General features: G+C 48.2%; 1 protein-coding gene across 4 annotated transcripts in view; it reads right to left on the minus strand.

Moving 5' to 3' along the window:
* ARFGAP3 (ARF GTPase activating protein 3) overlaps positions 1 to 17,485 on the minus strand; it is a 55,832-nt gene extending 38,347 nt beyond the window's left edge. For 2 of the 4 annotated variants that reach the window (XM_022596602.3, XM_022596601.3), the window contains exons 1-3: positions 15,071 to 16,018; positions 8,219 to 8,337; positions 603 to 675 (exon numbers count right to left, since the gene is read on the minus strand). In XM_022596602.3, coding sequence (XP_022452310.2) covers positions 603 to 675; positions 8,219 to 8,337; positions 15,071 to 15,139 — 261 coding nt within the window. In that variant the 5' untranslated portion in view covers positions 15,140 to 16,018. Of the gene's footprint in view, positions 1 to 602; positions 676 to 8,218; positions 8,338 to 15,070; positions 16,183 to 16,294; positions 16,484 to 16,586 lie in introns of those variants that run through there. The other 2 variants (XM_089921410.1, XM_089921409.1) reach the window with 2 other exon arrangements.
* Positions 17,486 to 20,424: the final 2,939 nt, after the last annotated feature.

Here is a 20,424-nt window from a genome sequence, read left to right on the forward strand (position 1 = left end):
AATGGGGTTAAGGAAATTTGCTCTTTTAAAATTATAAATTAATTGAACACTTAAAAAGTTATTTTTTAACACAGAAATTACTAAGTTTATAAATTGATACATGATATTTATAAACTGTAATTGAAGATTTGGAAAACAGGTTCTTTAATCTGTAGATTTAATAAATTAAATTCAGGTAAAAGAAGCTAGAAGCATTCCATCTGAGTACAAAAGTCACCCTCAGATACTAAAGAACTGTATTATCACAAAGAAGTCTCCCAATTCCTCTGTGCCATCACTTCCTGGTTTAATTTTCTTCAAATCACTTATCACCACCTTTTTACTTTGTTTATTTACTGCTTTACTTGCTCTCTGTCTCTGCCTGTAAGGGCGGGGTCTCATCTGTCTTGTTCATCACTGTATCCTAGCCCAGAGCTTCGTGTTTATTAGGTTTTGAATAGATTTCTGGATAAACAAGCGAGCTGCGTCATCCAGCTCCTAAGCCCGTGTCTTCGCGAGGTCCGACCGGGCCTCCCAAACTCTTACATGGAAACGTTAAACTTCTTCACTAGTGCAACACATATTTATACAAGAAGAAAACGACAAGTCTGAAATGAACTTACTGCATTAGCATTTCCTCCAACTTGCATGCATCGCAATTGAAACCAAGACCAGTTAGAATCCAATTCTGTAGATCTAAATGGAAAAAATATTCTTAAATGTTAATACTGTTCTTCCCCATGATCAAAGCGACTAAACTTTTGAGGATAAGCTTTCCTTGATCTTCCGGATCCTGAAGAATTCTAAGTTTGTGTTAACAGTGACACATGCTTCCAGGGTGCTAGGACTCCAGGGTGCACACTCGTTGGTACAAGCCACTCCTGGCCCCTCTCACCCTTCCTAGAAGCCAAGCCTCCAAAAAATAGATGTACTGTTTGGATTTTTTTCAGGTTGGCTATCGATTTGTCCAGTGTGGCCCCTAACAGGAGCCTGGAGGGTGCTCACAGTCTTACCATCAAGTAGAAGGGAGTCTCAACATCACTCAACATCACCACCACCAGGGAGCGGAGAAAACTCAGGTTTTAATGCTGCTTAAGTGAAAACTGCAAGTGCCTCCTATCCCCCACCGACGCCTTATGCCCTACTTATCTATAATCTAAGATCAAATCAGAGCAAGAAAAAGGCAACAATTGTAGTCCCTAACAAAAATAATTCACCAAGTGATCACCGTAAAGCAAGACATGACTGCGCGACAATATTAGAAATCTTTCTATTGAATCCACAGACATGAGCAAAAGGCAAGGCTAACCCATATTCAACACTAGCTTGTCCCACACTAACTGGAAAGGAATGTGGACATTTTAAAATGGGTATAGGTTGGGCTTCCCTGGTGGCGCAGTGGTTGAGAGTCCGCCTGCTAATGCAGGGGACACGGGTTCGTGCCCCGGTCCGGGAAGATCCCACGTGCTGCGGAGCGGCTGGGCCCGTGAGCCATGGCCGCTGAGCCCGCGCGTCCGGAGCCTGTGCTCCGCAACGGGAGAGGCCACAACAGTGAGTGGCCCGCGTATCTCAAAATAAAATAAAATAAAATAAAATGGGTATAGGTTGAACACCCTTTACAAAATGGGCAAGGTAGAAAGGAAAGAAGCTTTAGATTCACCAAAAAATGTCTTTTATGCTGCCGTTCCTATTTCTCTTATTTCTCTGCCTATTGGTATCATTTAACTTTCGTAAATACTAGGATGTTATTTTGAAGCCAATAGCTACCATAAGATTAATAATAATACTAATACATATTATTATTACATATACATAGGACAAATCGCCTTCATGGTAATATATAAAAAGTAAAAATTAAACCATACTTTATAAGAAACAGATTTCTTATAAAGACAAAAAAATCTCTTTTTAGGGCTTCCCTGGTGGCGCAGTGGTTGAGAGTCCGCCTGCCGATGCAGGGGACACGGGTTCGTGCCCCGGTCCGGGAAGATCCCACATGCCGCAGAGCAGCTGGGCCTGTGGGCCATGGCCGCTGAGCCTGCGCGTCTGGAGCCTGTGCTCCGCAACAGGAGAGGCCACAGCAGCAAGAGGCCCGCGTACCGCAAAAAAAAAAAAAAAAAAAAAAAAAAAATCTCTTTTTAGAATTTGATTACCAAGCAAGGTGACTAAGTTATATATCTTGCTATGAAATCCTTTCCCTGAAAGATCTTGCTTAGTCACCACATTTTCAAGTTCAGTTAGGTGCCATCCCCACCCCCCTTGGTCACAGGGTGGCAGCTCACAGCACAGTCTCTGGAGGCAGCCTGAAAGTGCAAATCTCAACTCTGCCATTACGAGTTGTACGGCCTTGGAGAAATTACTTAGCCTCTCTGCACCTTACTTTCCTCATCTGTAAAGTAGGGATAATTACAGGATTATCCATTTTGCTTTCATAGAAATTAAATAAGCTAATATCTGAAAGGTGCCTGGCTCATGGTAAACACCACATGGCTAAAATTCTCATCAACACCATCATTATCATCATCGTGGTGACGCTGTCACACTGTTATAAGCGGCAAGCTCCAGAGGACAGGAGTGTCCCACATTTTTCTCTCAACTCCTAGCACAGGAACATAATAGGTACCTGAATGTGGGCTGACTTTAAACATTTTTTTTTTTTTTTTTGCGGTACGCAGGCCTCTCACCGTTGTGGCCTCTCCCGTTGCGGAGCACAGGCTTCGGACGCGCAGGCTCAGCGGCCATGGCTCACGGGCCTAGCCGCTCCGCGGCATGTGGGATCCTCCCGGACCAGGGAACGAACCCACATCCCCAGCATCGGCAGGCGGACTCTCAACCACTGCGCTACCAGGGAAGCCCTACCACCAGGGAAGCCCCTACCACCAGGGAAGCCCCAACATTTTTAAAAGTCCTAAAATTGAGGATATACATACTCAAATTTGCTAATCTGCCTTACAACATTTTTAAAATTAATTTTTACTGGAATATAGTTTCTTTACAATGCTGTGTTAGTTCCTACTGTACAGTAAAGTGAATCAGCTATTCGTATACATATATCCCCGTTTTAAAAAATTTTATTTTATTTATTTATTTATTTTTGACTGCGTTGGGTCTTCGTTGCTGCATGGGGGCTTTCTCTAGTCGTGGTGAGCAGGGCTACTCTTTGCTGCAGTGCGCGGGCTTCTCATTGCCATGGCTTCTCTTGTTGCGGAGCACGGGCTCTAGGCGCGCAGGCTTCAGTAGTTGTGGTACGTGGGCTCAGTAGTTGTGGCACACGGGCTTACTTGCTCCGTGTAATGTGGGATCTTCCCGGACCAGAGATCGAACCCGTGTCCCCTGCATTGGCAGGCAGGTTCTAAACCACTGAGCCACCCGGGAAGTCCCTCCCCTCTTTTTTTGGATTTCCTTTCCATTTAGGTCACCAGAGAGCATTGAGTAGAGTTCCCTGAGTTACACAGTAGGTTCTCATTAGTTATCTATTTTATACATATTATCAATAGTTTATATATGTCAATCCCAATCTCCCAATTCATCCCACCACCCCCTTTCCCCCCTTGGTGTCCATACGTTTGTTCTCTATGTCTGTATCTCTATTTCTGCTTTGCAAAAAAGATCATCTATACCATTTTTCTAGATTCCACATATATGTGCTAATATACGATATTTGTTTTTCTCTTTCTGACTTATTTCACTCTGTATGAGTCTCTAGGTCCATTTATGTCTCTACAAATGACGCAATTTCGTTCCTTTTTATGGCTGAGTAATATTCCATTGTATATATGTACCACAGCTTCTTTATCCATTCCTCTGTTGATGGACATTTAGGTTGCTTCCATGTCCTGGCTATTGTAAATAGTGTGGCAATGAACATTAGGGTGCATGTGCCTTTTTTTATTTTGGCTGTGTTGGGTCTTTGTTGCTGTGCTCGGGCTTTCTTTAGTTGCAGCGAGCAGGGGCTACCCTTTGTTGTGGTGCGTGGGCTTCTCATTGCAGTGGCTTCTCTTGTTGCGGAGCACAGGCTCTAGGCACACGGGCTTCAGTAGTTGTGGCACACGGGCTCAGTAGCTGTGGCTCACAGGCTCAGTAGTTGTGGTGCACGGGCTCAGTTGCTCTGAAGCATGTGGGATCTTCCTGGACCAAGGCTCGAACCTGTGTCCCCTGCATTGGCAGGCGGATTCTTAACCACTGTGCCACCAGGGAAGTCCCCATGTGTCTTTCTGAATTATGGTTTTCTCTGGGTATATGCTCAGCAGTGGGATTGTTGGGTCATATGTTAATTCTATTTTTAGTTTTTTTTTTGGTGGTACGCAGGCCTCTCACTGTTGCTAGGGAGCATTGGTGCATTGGTATTTATTTAAAATAAATAAATAAATTTATTAAAAAAATACAAAACGAAAATAACAAGCTGGGGTCTGGCCACATGCCAGGATTCATGTGAGTTCATTTGCTCACTCCTCCCAAAGCCCTAAGATGAGTATAAGCCTTCTCATCTCTACTTTTAAGGGAAGGAAACTGAGACACAGAGAGGTAAGGAACATGCTCACCTTACCAACAGCTAGGGATGGCAACGGGATTCAGACCCCCAGCAGCCAAGCTGCAGCATCCTCACACCTATCACCCACCTAGCACTGCCTTGTGAATCTCTGGGGTGCCTACTGCACCCAGGCTCACATCAGCCTTCCCTTCCCACGTGTACCCCGCAAGGGCCTCAGGAGTATAAAGTTTAAGCTCCCAGACTGGCCCTCCCAAGGTCACATAGATCTTCCCCTTTGAATCTTATTTCTCCTCATTTTCCTATGCATATAAAAACTAGCTACTAAACAGTTCACTTTTTCCCACCTCTATATCTTCTCGTAAAGTCTGAGTGCGGCCCTCCTTTTTCCCTACCTTGTCTCCTTTATCAGATCTCACCAGACCTTTGAAGTTCACTGCAAATGTGACCTCCTCCTTTACACTTTGCCTAATTTTCCAACCAGAAGTAGACACCATGCTCTGTTTCTATCAATGTTCTTTATAGTTTATCTTCTTATTTATGTTGTATTTGTACCCCCAGCCCACCAACAGTGACGCAAGGGTGAGACCCCCTGCACTTGTCACAGCTCATGACATACTTAATGGTGAACTTGAGAATAAACAGAGCCAGGGAGAGGAGCACTGGGACACTCAGTGTCACAGGCACTGGGCGAAGAGCTCCGAGGCCTGTGGGGTGGGAAGAGGCCAGACAATCAGGTCTACTCTGCAGTCAGCTCCCAGTGCAGCTTGCCATTTCCGCAGATGCCTAACCTACCTTTTCCTTTTTGCTTGGCAAAAGGTCTAAAAATTTTTTTCTAAAAATTTTTTTCCCTTTGCAAACTCGTTGACTTGAAATTCTACTTAAAAACAAAACAAAACAAAACAAAACAAAACCTCCGGAGTTCCCTGGTGGAGCAGTGGTTGAGAGTCCGCCTGCCAATGCAGGGGACACAGGTTCGAGCCCTGGTCCGGGAAGATCCCACATGCCGCGGAGCAACTAAGCCCCTGTGCCACAACTACTGAGCCCGTGTGCCACAACTACTGAAGCCCACGCGCCTAGAGCCCATGTTCTGCAACAAGAGAAGCCACCGCAATGAGAAGCCCGCGCACCGCAATGAAGAGCGGCCCCCGTTCACCGCAACTAGAGAAAGACCACGTGCAGCAACGAAGACCCAACGCAGCCAAAAATAAATAAATTAATTTAAAAAACCCCAAAAAACTAAAAAAACACAAAACCTCCTTTTAAATAAACATTCCACCCATGCCAAACTGTTAATATGTTCATGCCTGGGAAATGGGACTCTGTGTGTGTGCGCACGTGTGTGTACAGCCAGCTAGCACGGGGAGAGGAAGGAGAGGGAAGGGGGTTCTAGAGCAGGGACTTTCACTTCCTACTTTATATACTCTGGGACTGTTTGGATTTTTTTTCCCAGTGAACTAATGTTTGTAAATTTTTTTTTTTTTTTGCGGTACACGGGCCTCTCACTGTTGTGGCCTCTCCCGTTGCGGAGCACAGGCTCCGGACGCGCAGGCTCAGCGGCCATGGTTCACGGGCCCAGCCGCTCCGCGGCATGTGGGATCCTCCTGGACCGGGGCACGAACCCGTGTCCCCTGCATCGGCAGGCGGACTCTCAACCACTGCGCCACCAGGGAAGCCCTGTAAATTTTTTAGTCAATAAAAAATGTTTAAAGAGCAGCCCTCCGCCTCATGAAAAGAAAATCCTTAGTACCCTCATCATCCTTGACTTTCTCTTGCCCAAATCCTACACTGTTGCCCTTGGGTTATATGTACAGTGCTTTTTTTTTTAAAACAGTTGTTCTTGAATCATTTATAAGCATCATGATTCATACAGTTATATTTATCTAACTTTTAAAAGGGTAGTGATTAAACCTGCAACATCCCAAACAGGCCCTGCTGTCCAGCCTCATCAGGCTCTCAGGCAGCCCTTCCCTCAGCTGGGGAACACGTCAGAAAACCACCTGATTTCCTGGAATGGTTTAAGCTGGTGTTGTGCTGCAGCGGTGAGGAAAAGGGAGGGCCAGGTTCCGATGGGCGGGACCTCGCAGAGAGGAAGAGGGAAAGAGCGCAGCGAGAGAGAAAGGAAGGCAACACACTACCACTGCGTCACCTCAGTCTCGGCATCGCGCCCTCTGGACAGGGTGGGTCACCACGTACTAACTGGGGACAACTGACCTGGGGGAAGAAGTACATGAAGAATAAACCCGCCCTGGCAACCAAATCCCTCCACACTTCAAAAAGAGACAAGGTCGGGAGAGTGTATTAAAAGTATCCTGGGTCCAGCATCTAAGAAAAAGGAAAAGAAGACAGGAAACTGATAGATATTCTGGAAGTAGTAAGAACCCCCAGGAGAATTCCCTTTTCTAAATCATGGCCTATGGAGTTCTATGGCTATAACATTTAGCCCATTTTGCTCTGATAAATTGATTTCTGAAAAAAAGAACTCAGGAAAGTACATAAAGTTTTTTTCAGTTAATCCATTAAAAAGAAAGTTATGGGGACTTCCCTGGTGGCACAGTGGTTAAGAATCTGTCTCCCAATGCAGGGGACATGGGTCCGAGCCCCGGTCCGGGAAGATCCCACATGCCGCGGAGCAACTAAGCCCGTGCGCCAAAACTACTGAGCCTGCGCTCTAGAGCCCGCGAGTCACAACTACTGAGCCTGCGCACCTAGAGCCCATGCTCCGCAACAATACAAGCCACTGCAACGAGAAGCCCGCGCACCGCAACGAAGACCCAACGCAGCCAAAAATAAATAAATAAATATGTTTAAAAAAAAAGAAAGAAAGTTATGTTGTTATTATTACTGTATAGTTTTTGCGCCAGGATACAAAATATCTCGTTACAAATTATCATAGATTTTATCCTACAGGAACAAATGCTCTTTATGGTAATCACACTGTAGTATCAGTACTCCTTAAGTCATAATATAAAATAAAACTGCTTGCCATGATTTCAAACAGCCTGCCTGCCTAGCTGGCTCCTTCCCTGGAAAAAGAACTGGCAGGGAAACAGGTGAGCTGACCTGGGGAGGCCAGCCGTACAGAGATCTGAGCCACGACTGCTCAGGGGTGCCCCTGCACTTCCAGCCTCCTACTGGACTGTGGGACTGTGTCCAGAGGGGGCATCTTTCTCTGATGGCCACAAAGGCCCCAGAGAGGCTACTACCAAGAGTCAGAGCAGAGACAGGGACTAGCCAGAGGGGCCCAGGCAGCCCACGTCTTTCACATTGCAAACATTTGAAACTGCCACTAAAATTCATGCAAAAATCATTCCCTCGGGCTCTGCTGTAAGTGTCGTTGGAAGCTGAGCTGCCGCAGCCCTGATCTGACGAGGGTCTCCCGCCACCTGCAGTGACTCTCCACCTGGAGGAGCGACAGAGACCCCTTCCCCCAGGAGGCGTCAGAGCAAGACTCCTGCGTGCTGCTAATTATCAGAGACAAGAAAGGAAAAGGAGATGCTGCCTCAAGCCTTCTGTTCTGACTGTGGCTTCAACACTGCTTCCTCTCACACCAAGCTCTACAGCACAGCGACCAAGTAGGAAATAATTCATTTTCCGAGTTTACTCAATTACACAAGATTTAAATCTCCATGACTCATAACCAACCTCTCATTTTACTTGACGTCAAAGCAAACATAAAGGAGAAGGGGAGAGAGACCCACGTAACGAGGTAATCACTCCCACCCGCAGTGAGGAAAGTTCCCCTTTTACCGAATAAAACTCAGATGAACACCGAGCGACCGGTGTGACCCCGAGCAGTCGATGCACAGGAACACCCCGTAAGTGATGCTGGCCCAGCTGGGATTCTTGGCACCGCAGTCAAAACACACCTGAAAGAAAATTTCAAAATTCAGTTATTCATCGATTCTTATTAGCCAAATGAGCCATCCTATAGGACAATACAGGATTTGGCTTCAAAGCTGCTTAATCTTTACAATTTAAACTGATTATCAGAGGGAATTCCCTGGCAGTCCAGCGGTTAGGACTCAGCATTTTCAATGCCAGAGCCCAGGTCCCTGGTGGGGGAACCAAGATCCCACAAGCTGCACAGTACGGAAAAAAAAAAAAAAAAAAAAAAGAATAATAGATAAACAAACTGGTTATTAGAAAAATATCTCACCTAGATTTTTTTTAAAAACCTCAAATTTCTATTTCTTTTATTATTATAATAATGTTACTGTATTATATAATTATATATCAATAGACTGTTAATATAATGCATTAATTATATGTTATATATTTTTGCATATCTATTATAATAGTACGTAGTGAAGAGAACTTAGATGTGTTTATTGTCTCAAATATGACTCATGACTCATGCATGAAGCATCAACAGGGTTCCTACCACTCACATGAATGAACACTAGACAGGGATGTCCCCTGCTGGAAATGCCCAGGGCCTTACTGTCCCCTGGGCAGTGGCTCTCTACCAAATGTCAGGCGTCTGTGCATATTTCTTCTCTCCCCAACCAGAGGAAGAGAGCCCCCTGGATGCTCCCCTGGATCCTGCCCTCCGGGTACTCACCCCCCCATGTAATCCCCACCCTCGATTTGCCCAGGAGGCCCGTGTGACCAATGATATGGCAGAAGTGCTGCTGCGTCCCTTCCGGGGTGAGGTCATAAAAGACCCTGGGGCTTCCTTTCTCTCTCTCGCTCTCCCCCCAGATCACTGGCTCTGGGGGACGCCAGGTGCCATGTCTTGAGGACACTGGGTCGCCCAGTGGGGAGAGCCACATGGAGAGGAACTGAGGCCTTTAGTCCAACAGCCAGTGAGGAGCAGAGGCCGGCTGACCACCACGTGAGTGAGCTTGGAGTGGAGGCCCCAGCCTCCCGAGAAGCCCTGAGCCTTCCTTCCTCAGCACTGACTAAAGTCAACATTCTTCACCTGATAACAGGTGCACAAACGTACTTTAGAATACACAGTGCTTGTTGTGGAAATGAATACTTATGAGTAATTAGAGGCAGGACAACAGGACAGTTAAAAATTCCACAAATAATAGACTTGTTTTGAATTGTTTTCCAGAAAAAATAAAACTATATTTTAGCTAACTGAGCCACCCCCAGATTCCTGGCCCTCCGAACCTGTGTGAGACAACTTGTGTTTGTTGTTTTAAGATGCTGAGCTCCGCAACAGATGCTAATAGAGAGAGCTGTTCCTGCGTGAAATGCCGTGTCCTTCATGACCTCTGCCCCCTCCACTCTGTCCAGGTCACTGTTATAACTCAGACACACAGCTCACGTCCAAGGAGTGGGCCCCCTCCTGCACAGCTCGGAGCTCCTGCAGCGTCGGGGGCCTTTCCCTCACCTTGCCTTCCGCCCGCATCTGCACAGAGCTCGGACGTGGCTAACACTCAATAAATGTTTTCTGTGTGTTTTTTCATCTCCCACAGAGCCTGAAAAATAGTGATCTACCCATACAAAGCATTCAGGAAATATATGTTAATCAAATGAACAACTTATAAAACTTATTACCAGCTCAAAAATTAGCACCAGCCCCCTCAACACTGAAGTCAAACATTCTTCATCTGATAACAGGACACAAAAGTACTTTAAAATACACAGTGCTTGTCATGGAATTAATATTTGTAATTAATTAACATCAGCACAACAGAGTGGTAAAAATTCCACGAATATGCTTCCCTGGTGGCGCAGTGGTTGAGAGTCCACCTGCCAATGCAGGGGATGCGGGTTCGTGCCCCGGTCCGGGAGGATCCCACATGCCGCGGAGCGGCTGGGCCCGTGAGCCATGGCCGCTGAGCCTGCGCGTCTGGAGCCTGTGCTCCGCAGTGGGAGAGGCCACAACAGTGAGAGGCCCGCGTATTGCAAAAAAAAAATTCCACAAATAGGAGGTTTTTTAAAAGCCCCCATCTTTTAGGTATGCTTTATAGGCAGAGCCACCTATGTGAAGGTTGTCTCAACTAAAACCATCAAGAAAGATCTGGGGACTTCCCTGGCAGTCCAGTGGTTAAGACACCACGCTTCCAATGCAGCGGGGAGCGGTTCAAACCCTGGTCAGGGAACTAAGATCCCACATACCATGCAGTGTGGCCAAAAAAAAAAGGAAAGCAAGCTCTGGATTCTGGCCTTTTGAGGGCAATACAAGCGTGAAAACACGCGTGGATTTTCCAAAGCCCCTCATGGTGACAGGTTCACAATAAGCAGGCAGGAGTAGAGGGCTGACAGCTGACACGAGAGGCACCAGGCATTCACTCCAGTGTTTACTGACTGCCTGCTACGTGCCAGGCACTGTGGCAGAGGCTGAGGTATTAAGAAGTGGATGGCGGCACTGACTCCACAAATGCTTGCTGAGTCTCCCCATCTCCCCCTACCCCCGCCCCGGACAGGCCACTGAAGTGGGAGTAAAGGACACGGAAATGAAGATGCCCTGTGGTAACAGCCATAAGAGTAAGGAATGCCCACCCCTGGGATGCCAAACAGTGGGCCCGACTCTGCCAAAGGTGCCGCCCCTCTGCAAGAGGCCACTGTGGTCCCTCACTCACTTAGCTAACAGCTGTCACCATCAGTACGCCCCCGGCACACACAGAGCGCACGCACAAAAGCGGCCTGGGAAGAGTCAGCCCGCGTGGAGCCCACAGTCTAGCAGTCCCCGCGGGCAAGACAACTAGTTATAATGTTGAACCTTAGTAAGCAAGGACAGGATGCAAAAAGTTTTCTAGACAGGGCCCAAGTGGCATGGGGGATGTCAAGAATAGAGTCTAAAAGGGCAGAAGGGGCAAAAGCCTGTGCAGAAAATGGCCCTGTGCAGGGACACGACCCAGAGGTTGGGCGCACACAGCCCGGAGCAGGCAAGTCTGAGAATCACTCCCAAGGTGGTCGCAAGGCTGGTTACGAAAAGACAGCAGCGGGGCTTCTAACAAGTGGCCTCAGAATCCTCCTGACCCACCAACTAAGATGAGGAATTGCAGGCCTCTCGCCTTCCGAGATGGCCCGCACTCTTGTCTGGAGTGTGTTTCTCCCAAGGCCGTTCTCGCCTTTTGAGACAGACCACGTTCGGTCTACAGAATACGTATCTCTCTAAATAAATCCACTTCTGGACTCCCCTGGTAGTGCAGTGGTTAAGAATCCATTCCACAATGCAGGAGACACGGGTTCGAGCCCTGGTCCGGGAAGATCCCACATTGCCGCGGAGCAACTAAGCCCGTGTGCCACAGCTACTGAGCCTGTGTGCTAGAGCCTGCGAGCCGCAACTACTGAGCCCACGTGCCACAACTACTGAAGCCCACGTGCCTAGAGCCCGTGCTCCGCAACAGGAGAAGCCACCGCAATGGGAAGCCCATGCACCGCTCGCCACAACTAGAGAAAACCTGCACGCAGCAAAGGAAGACCCAAGGCAGCCAAAAATAAATAAATAAATAATCCTTCTTTCTCCTGAAAAAAAAAAACAGATGAGGATTGCAGAATGCAGCTCTGTGAGGGCTGGGGCCTTGTTCACCTGAGCTGAGCGCTGAGCACTGAGCCTGGCACAAAGCAGGCACCAAATGCAAATACAGGTGGTGGAAGAGCTCACGAGCCGAGACTGGGCCCTGTGGGATCTGAGGTCAGAGGGCAGTTCGAAATCCAAGTCTGGCTCTCTGTTGGAGCAGGGACTCCATTTTGTTTTGATGGGCAATCCTAAACCAAAGTGGAGATATGGTCTTCTAAGCAGAGTATCAGTTCTTATGGTGATGAAAAGTAGTTTTGGACGAACAATTTGTTTTGCTACATGGTCAGAATAATTACTATAGAAATCACAGCTAATATTGAGTGTTTGCTCCATGTCAGGCACTGCTGTTGGCCAACAGAATCTTGATAACAACCCTATAAGAAGGTACTGTCCTTATGCCCATCTGGGCCAGCTTCCGGGCCTGTGTGTGATTGATGCAGTCACAAAGGACACTGCACACAGAAGTGCCCATGGGTGGTTAATGCTCTGCTGTCTCATCTTGAAATTCTTAGTACTTTTGAAACAAGGGCCCTGCATGTTCACTTTGCACATTTCAAGTTCCCTGCAGAGTATATAGCGCCAGTTTTCATCCCCGTGTTAGAGAAAACTAAGGAAACATGAAGTTAAGTGCCATAGCTAAGACGTGGTATCACAGAGACTGGATCCCGGGCAGTCTGCCCCGGAGCGCACTCGTCACCACTTCACTACACTGCCTCTTACCCCGCCAGGCAGCCCTTTATCTGTCCTCCAGGCACTAGATAGACCATCTGCTTCCCGAAGGCAGGAGCAGTACATCCTCAGTGCTCTGCTGTGCCCGGCACGCCGCAGGTGCTTGACTGGTATTTGCTGAATGAATACTTGCTGAACAACTCAAACAATCAATATAACGCTAAGGGAAGAGCAGAGACAAGGGAGGATTTCACAAACTAGAAGACTGACCCTCTGAGTTAAAACCTTTGATCCAGAGTAGAGATCCATCATACATGAGAGGGAGAATTGGACACCACATTCTAAAAGCGAACTGAGGTGTTTTTCTTTAAGTACTTTCCTGTCTTGTGTGTCTTAGAGCTCTTTTTAGCCATCTCATTTTAAAAATGCTTATTAACTCTTCCACATCATTAAAACTAGTTTTCATCTTTGCTTAGGTAATGGTTTCTTATTAACAATCAAATAAAAAGTCTTAATCAAGAAATGTAACACAGGGCTTCCCTGGTGGCGCAGTGGTTGAGAGTCCGCCTGCTGGTGCAGGAGACACGGGTTTGTGCCCCGGTCCGGGAAGATCCCACATGCCGCAGAGCGGCTGGGCCCGTGAGCCATGGCCACTGAGCCTGCGCGTCCGGAGCCTGTGCTCCGCAACGGGAGAGGCCACAACAGTGAGAGGCCCGCGTACCGCAAAAAAAGAAAGAAAAAAAAAAGAAATGTAGAACAAGACTGTGGAACACTACCAGAAAATATTTTTGCTCGATGCTTTTATGAATCCTACTACAGAATATAAAATTTTCTACAAGTGTGTTGTTCATAATTAAAATAATAATAACAACAACAAATTGCTGACATGTATTGAGGGCCAGTATATACAGGAACTGCTCTAAGTGCTTTTCTTGGATTTCCTCATTTAATCCTCACAATAACTCTCTGAATTAGATCTAGTTCATGCCTCATTTTCAGATGAGGAAAATAAGGTACAAAGTAGTCAAGTAACCTGCCCAAGGTGACAGAAGTCCCAGGGTCTGGATAACAATTTACAAGCAAGCCCACACATGTCCCTCAAAAGTGTTCTTGGTATAAAGACACTGACTTCTTATTTAAAAGGGACATCTTTTGATGAATTCAGTCAAAGAGAATATATGTTGGGTTTCTGAGATAAAGCAGACCAAAAAATGTATAGTTTCTACACTGCTAACTGCAGATCCTAATCTGGTCTAGTTTACATCAACCCCTCTTTATAAACAGATTAACCTAAATTTGAAAATCAAGAAAATACCAAAGAAATCGGCACTGGAGAATTCCTGGAAACTCTTTCCCCTCCTGACTTTCCTACGTTCATCAGATATCACCTCCTATAAACTGTTTCCTTGCTCACTTCTCTTAGGCTGTAAAAACATGGGCTCCCCTCCACCTAGACCTAAAACAAAGACATCTAAGTTTTGTAAAACTCTGGGACTTTCTTTCTATGCCATCATGTCATGGCACACAGAGTCCATGCTGACACGACAGCCCTTTGCACTGTCCAGGTTCCACTCTGACCTGTGATCCTCAGCTGAGGGTCACTTTAGCCCGATGTGTCACCACATTTCCAGCCAGTAGCGAAAAGTTGTAAGAGTCATGGGTGGGGGGAAGGGACAGTCTCTGGAGATGAATAAAAAAAAGGAAAATCCCCATCTCCAAAGAGAGAGACAAAAGGGAAGGAAGGGAAAGGGGTCTGTGGTGGGCTTTCTTAGCAAGAGATAAGAGCGCGAAGCCACTTAGCAGTGATCACTTAGCAGCTTTATCAGACAGGGAAACTGAGGCTGCCACCAGAGGACACAGCTTCCCTGAGGAGCTTCAGAGGTGAGCTCGGAGGCAGGGAGGGGGCGAGCCGAGCTTCCCCAAGCGCCCAGCGATACCAGCTGGAGTTTCTGGCCCGGCGCATGCTTCCCGGCTGGGTCATAGGTGGCCTGTGGTCTCCGCCCCCAGTCGCAGGAGCCGCGGGTACGCCCCCTAGCCCTCCCTCGGGCCCCCGAGCTCGCCCCCCGCTCTCTCAGGAACTCGTGTCCACTCCGCCCCCACCAAAAGCCGCCTCCGACCCCCGTAAGTCCCCCGGCCCGGTGTTAGGAGCCCACAAGTGTCCGCCCCCGGGACCCCCAGATGCTCTCGCCTCCCGCCCCCAGGACTCCCAGGTGCCCGCCCTGCCTCGGACCCTGGGGTGCGCCCCCTACCCCGCCCCTCCCTTGCTGAAGCTGCGGGGCGGCGCACAGTCCGGACCCAGGCGAGGCCCAGCCGCTGCGGCCGCACAGTGCGACGTGTCACAGGCCGGGCCGGCTCCTCCTCCCGCGGCCGCGGCCACTGGCGCCGCAGGGGCCTCCCGCAGGGTCCGGCAGGGATGCCAAGCAAGCCTGAACACGCCCGGCGGCCGTTACCTTGTTGGTGGGCACCGACCGGAGGCGCCTGAAGATGGTCAGGATGTCCTGCTTGCTGGGGTCCCCCATGGTCACCAAAGAAACGAGGCACAGCTGGCCCCGCCAACCGGGAAGGGCAGAGCAGAAGCGGTTGCCGCCTCCGGGAGGTAGACGATGGCCGAAGGGCGGGGCTGCCCGTGATGATCAGACCGGGCCTCTCGATGTGCCCGCCCACTGCCGGAGCGCACGCGCCACTCTCCCCCGTGGCCCTGGCTTAACAGTGCCACTGGCTCCGCCCACTCAGGCCCCGCCCCGGTTCCTACGCAGGAGGCTCGCGCGCTTCCTCCAGGTCTCCGCCGGGCCTCCACTCCCGGCAGCGCGTGGCGAAGCTCGGTCCGGGTCGGGTTTGTACCTGCGCGCACGGCTGGTCGAGCCACCGCCGCTTCGGCTGACGGAGTGCTTCCTCGGCCAAGGTCCTCTCACCTCCTCCCCGTGAGAGCGGCAGAACCTGTCACTCCAAGTGGCAAAGGAGGAAACTTGCGGGGCAAGGGCCTCCCCGCCGGCTCCCCACACCCGAGGACTCAGTCCAGGCGCCGGATTTTCGCTAGTCGCCTGAGCCCTGGTGGGAGGCGTCCTATGGCGAAAAGGATCAGTTTGGGTTATGTCAGTGAGAGAGTCAGCAGTTCTCCTGAGGCAAAAGGCGTTCAGTCAAATCTGATGAATATAGACAAGAAAAGAAGCTGGCCCTTTCCTACCCTTCGGCTGACATTACTAGCTGGAGGGTTTAAACGCTTGGAGAAAGGTGCCTGTTTTGCGTTAGTGGGTGTGGAGCCACTAGGTGTCACCTGAGGTTCCGCGGGTCAGGAGAAGGATAACAGGTTTTGGAGTCAAATGCAACACGTTGGCTCCAAGCTCACTCCAGCCAGCTCCTTCCCAGCTCTGTGACCTTGGTCAGATCACGTCTCTAAAGCCGGGTTTGCTCCTCTGTGCAGTGGGGTGAGAGATGGGGAATCGGTGCTGAGCGGTACAGGAGAGCAGCTTCCCAGTGAAGCCCTGGGAAAGGCTTTGGCAGTGGTCTTTCAACCGGTCTGGTTAGATGCCCTCAGGGAAGTTGGAAGCTTGCAGGGTTGGAACTATTCCAAGGAAGGGAAATGTATTACCTTCCAGAACAGTAAGTTACTTTTACAGTAAGTTTCAGCTGTGACTGAAAGTTCTGCCTTGTACTGAGTCAAAGTATATACATACCGGGCTTCCCTGGTGGTGCAGTGGTTGAGAGTCCACCTGCCGATGCAGGGGACACGGGTTCATGCCCCGGTCCGGGGAGATCCCACATGCCGCGGAGCGGCTGGGCCCGTGAGCCATGGCCGCTGAGCCTGCGCGTTTGGAGCCTGTGCTCCGCAACGGGAGAGGCCACAGCAGTGAGAGGCCTGCATACTGCAAAAATAAATAAATAAATTATATATATATATATATATATATATATATATACCCCTGTACTTTGTGTCCCTAGGTACGGGTTTGACCCTACACAGAATACCTGGCATGTTTATGAGTCCTGTGCTTTCTGATGGGAATGGGAATGATGGTCCCATTTACTATTTGGAGTTGAACTCTTCTTACCAAGTTATATATCAGATTCAGGATATTGTCTACTCCAGTCTCCAGTATAGAGATCCCTGAGAAGAAGAATAAAAGTGCAGTGAAGTGTAGACAGTATCTACACTAGATGGGGCATAAGGGGACACCCCCCCCAAAAAATGCCATTTGTACACCCATCTTTCTCTTTCCTATCATCTGTTTAAGCGTCCTTCATAGAACTTATTATCCCCTAATGCCGCAGTGTGCAATGCTCCCCTCAGCTGAACATAAATTCTTTGAGATCAGATGTATTCCATCTACCTCTCTATCCCCAGCACCTAGAACAAAGCCTGGCACATAGTATGCATTCAGTAAGGATGCGTGGAATGGGCTTAGAATGTAGAAAGCTGCAAAGAACGTCGCTCCTAACATAATAATGAGAAAAGGCTGGATAACCTTTAAAATCATAACTTCTCTTGAGCCCATCAGAGAGCTGAGAGCAAAGCAACCAAGTAAACTGAATTCCAAAGAGAGCCTAGCCTCTCCAAACACACTTGGAACAAAGAGCTCTTTCACCTTTGGCAAAGCACAGGGGAAAGAGGTGGCTGCCATACAAGTGGGCAAGAGGAAATCAGTTAAAATTTTAATGAATTCTTAGAGGCCAAGCATGGGCTAGCATGTCAATTTGGAATAGCTAGAAGCCTCAGAAACAAGAAGAGTTTACATTCATTCACAAGCTCTTTTCCGTAAACCTCCATCAGAAATCTTTCTTCATGAGAAAGATGGAGACAGAGATCTCTGACATCAGAGAGAAACCCCTTGGTAGGGCAGGCACCCAACTTTTGGGGGATGGGCACAAAACCCCACCCGCTTCCCTTCTCTCTTAGAAAGCAAAAGCAGCAAATTCACTCTCCCTCAGGCTACAAGCAAAGATCCATTGCTGCCAGGAGTAGAAGCAAAATCTAGTAATACCAAATCCTGAAGAGGATAGGAAATCCTCTTGCTCTCAAAGGAGGGTAGGCAGAAATCCATTGCTTCAGATCTGAGTATAATAGAACACAGAAGAGCTTCGAAAGAAGGGCCCAGCCAACAGGCAGGCCCACGTTGCCCTCTGGGTACTGTCCTTGCCATCTGTGTCTTATGGGGATATCCTGGTGTGGCTCTGGCCAAGTGAGACAACATTTAGTTTATTTAGTCCATCCAGTCGGACAGGAGCTTGCTGAAAGCCAAGTGCCACTCTAGGAAAAACCAGACATGCTTACATAGTCATATGGTGAATCACAAAGTCAGAATAAGCACAGATCTCATCCTTGCCCTGGTGGACTTTAGTTAGTGCTGAAAAGAAAACAAATTGCTGACTTAAAACAACAACAACACACACACACAATGTAAGAGCTGTGAGTTGAATTTATTCAGTGTCTTCCTGAGGACTCTAACCCAGGAGACAGCCTTTCAGATAGGCTTGATGTACTGTTCCAAAGAGGTGAGGGAGGAGCCAGGATATATATGAATTGGGAGGGGGGGGGCTGGAAAAAAACATGTAGTTGAACGTCAAAAGATTACTGGGAATCACAAAAACAGACATCTCAAGTTAATGATTTTAGTGCTTTTCTCTGTATGGGAAGATACAAGAATCTGGGGTTACTGAAATTTTTCCTTAGTTGTGTATCTTAACTATCTCAGGGCCAGTATCCAAAGGACAGAATGATTCCTGTTTTTCACCATCCTGAATTCCCCTCAGCTACACTGTCAGTGGGTGACTGCAGTGGCTCTTGGCTTAATCCTTGTAGAACTGGGATGGCAGGCAACTTACGAAGTGAACACTATCTCAGACATGCCATTTCTGTACAGGTCAGGTACTTTTGAAAATGAGCTCACGGAATCATGAGCAACCTTATCTGCTTTCTTTAAAAAATTAATTAATTTATTTTGGCTGTGCCGGGTCTTAGTTGCAGCACGTGGGATCTTTAGTTGCGGCCTGCAGGATCTTTTAGTTGCAGCATGCGGGCTTCTTAGTTGTGGCATACGTGCGGGATCTAGTTCCCCGACCAGGGATCTGCATTGGGAGCGCAGAGTCTTACCCACTGGGCCACCACGGAATTCCCAGTCTTATCTGATTTCCACCAATCCGTATATGCTCAGGCAGTGCACTTGTTACCAAACTGAACTTGGGTCTGCTTGCCCACTGCACAACAAAGCCAGTTTACTGACACTGGGTTGTGGTGAAGGAAAGCACAGTGTTTATTGCAGGCACCAAGCAAGGAGAATGGGCAGCTCATGCTCCAAGACCCAAACTCCTCGATGGTTTTCGGGGAATGGGTTTTAAAGGCAACATTGGGGTGAGGGTTTCAGCTCGTGGGCTTTCTTCTGATTGGTTGGTGGTGAGTTAACAGGGTGATATTTCAGGAACCTTCTGGTTCCAACCAGTCTGGGGTCAATGTGCTTGGGGTCAGCATGTAGTCAACAACCTCCACCTGCGTGGGGTCTTAGTTTCTGCAGAACAACTCAAAGATGCATCAGATTGTTCTGACAGTTGTTATGAGGATGAACCAGGACTCTGCTCTATCGATGAACTAGTTTCTTGACTGCTTTTCCTTTGTTTCTACATTTCCTCACTTCCTTGATTAGTAGCTGCTTGAGTCTGGTGTTTGGAACTCAGGGAAGTTCTGGGAGACTAAGGCCGTTTTTCACAAACAAGAGACAGGTGACACAGAGGGGCTTTTGTACCCAGGAGGGCCCTGCGGAGTCCTGCTTGGTTTCACACTTCTGGAAATTCACAAATGCCCTCTCCGCCCCCGTTTTTTTGGCTGCGCTGTGTGGCTTGCGGGATCTTAGTTCCCTGACCAGGGATCGAACCCGTGCCCCCTGTGTGGAAGCGCAGAGTCCTAGCTCCTGGACTGCCAGGGAATTCACCTTGATTGATTTTTTTTAAATCAATTTATTTATTTTATTTATTTATTTTTGGCTGAGTTGGGTCTTCATTGCTGCACGCAGGCTTTCTCTAGTTGCGGCAAGTGGGGGCTACTCTTCATTGTGGTGCGCAGGCTTCTCATTGCGGTGGCTTCTCTTGCTGCAGAGCACGGACTTTAGGTGCGTGGGCTTCAGTAGTTGTGGCACGTGGGCTCATAGTTGTGGCTCATAGGCTCTAGAGCGTAGGCTCAGTAGTTGTGGCGCATGGGCTTAGTTGTTCCGCGGCACGTGGGATCTTCCCGGACCAGGGCTCGAACCCGTGTCCCCTGCATTGGCAGGCAGATTCTTAACCACTGCGCCACCAGGGAAGCCCCTTGATTGATCTTTTAAAAGTAGAAATTTAGGACTTCCCTGGTGGCGCAGTGGTTAAGAATCCGCCTGCCAATGCAGGGGACATGAATTTGAGCCCTGGTTCGGGAAGATCCCATGTGCCGCAGAGCAACTAAGCCCGTGTGCCACAACTATTGAGCCTGTGCTCTAGAGCCCATGAGCCACAACTACTGAAGCCCGCAGGCCTAGAACCTGTGCTCCACAACAAGAGAAGCCATTGTGACAAGAAGCCCGTGTACTGCAATGAAGAGTAGCCCCCACTCGCCACAACTAGAGAAAGCCCGCGCACAGCAATGAAGACCCAACTCAGCCAAAAATAAAATAAATAAATTTATTTAAAAAAATAAAGAAATTTAAGCTGATGCCATTACCGCCTTTAATGGGATAAAAGATTTAGAATCCTCATTACTGCGACATTTGCAACATTACAATATTATAAAAAATAATTGGATAGTGAAATGAAAAATTATGTTTACACAAAACCTGTACTTGTATGT

Source organism: Delphinapterus leucas, chromosome 11, assembly GCF_059928025.1.
Source record: "Delphinapterus leucas isolate spDelLeu-1000000601 "Yukka" chromosome 11, BTC_Dleu_Yukka2, whole genome shotgun sequence".
In the NCBI taxonomy this organism is placed as follows: domain Eukaryota; kingdom Metazoa; phylum Chordata; class Mammalia; order Artiodactyla; family Monodontidae; genus Delphinapterus; species Delphinapterus leucas.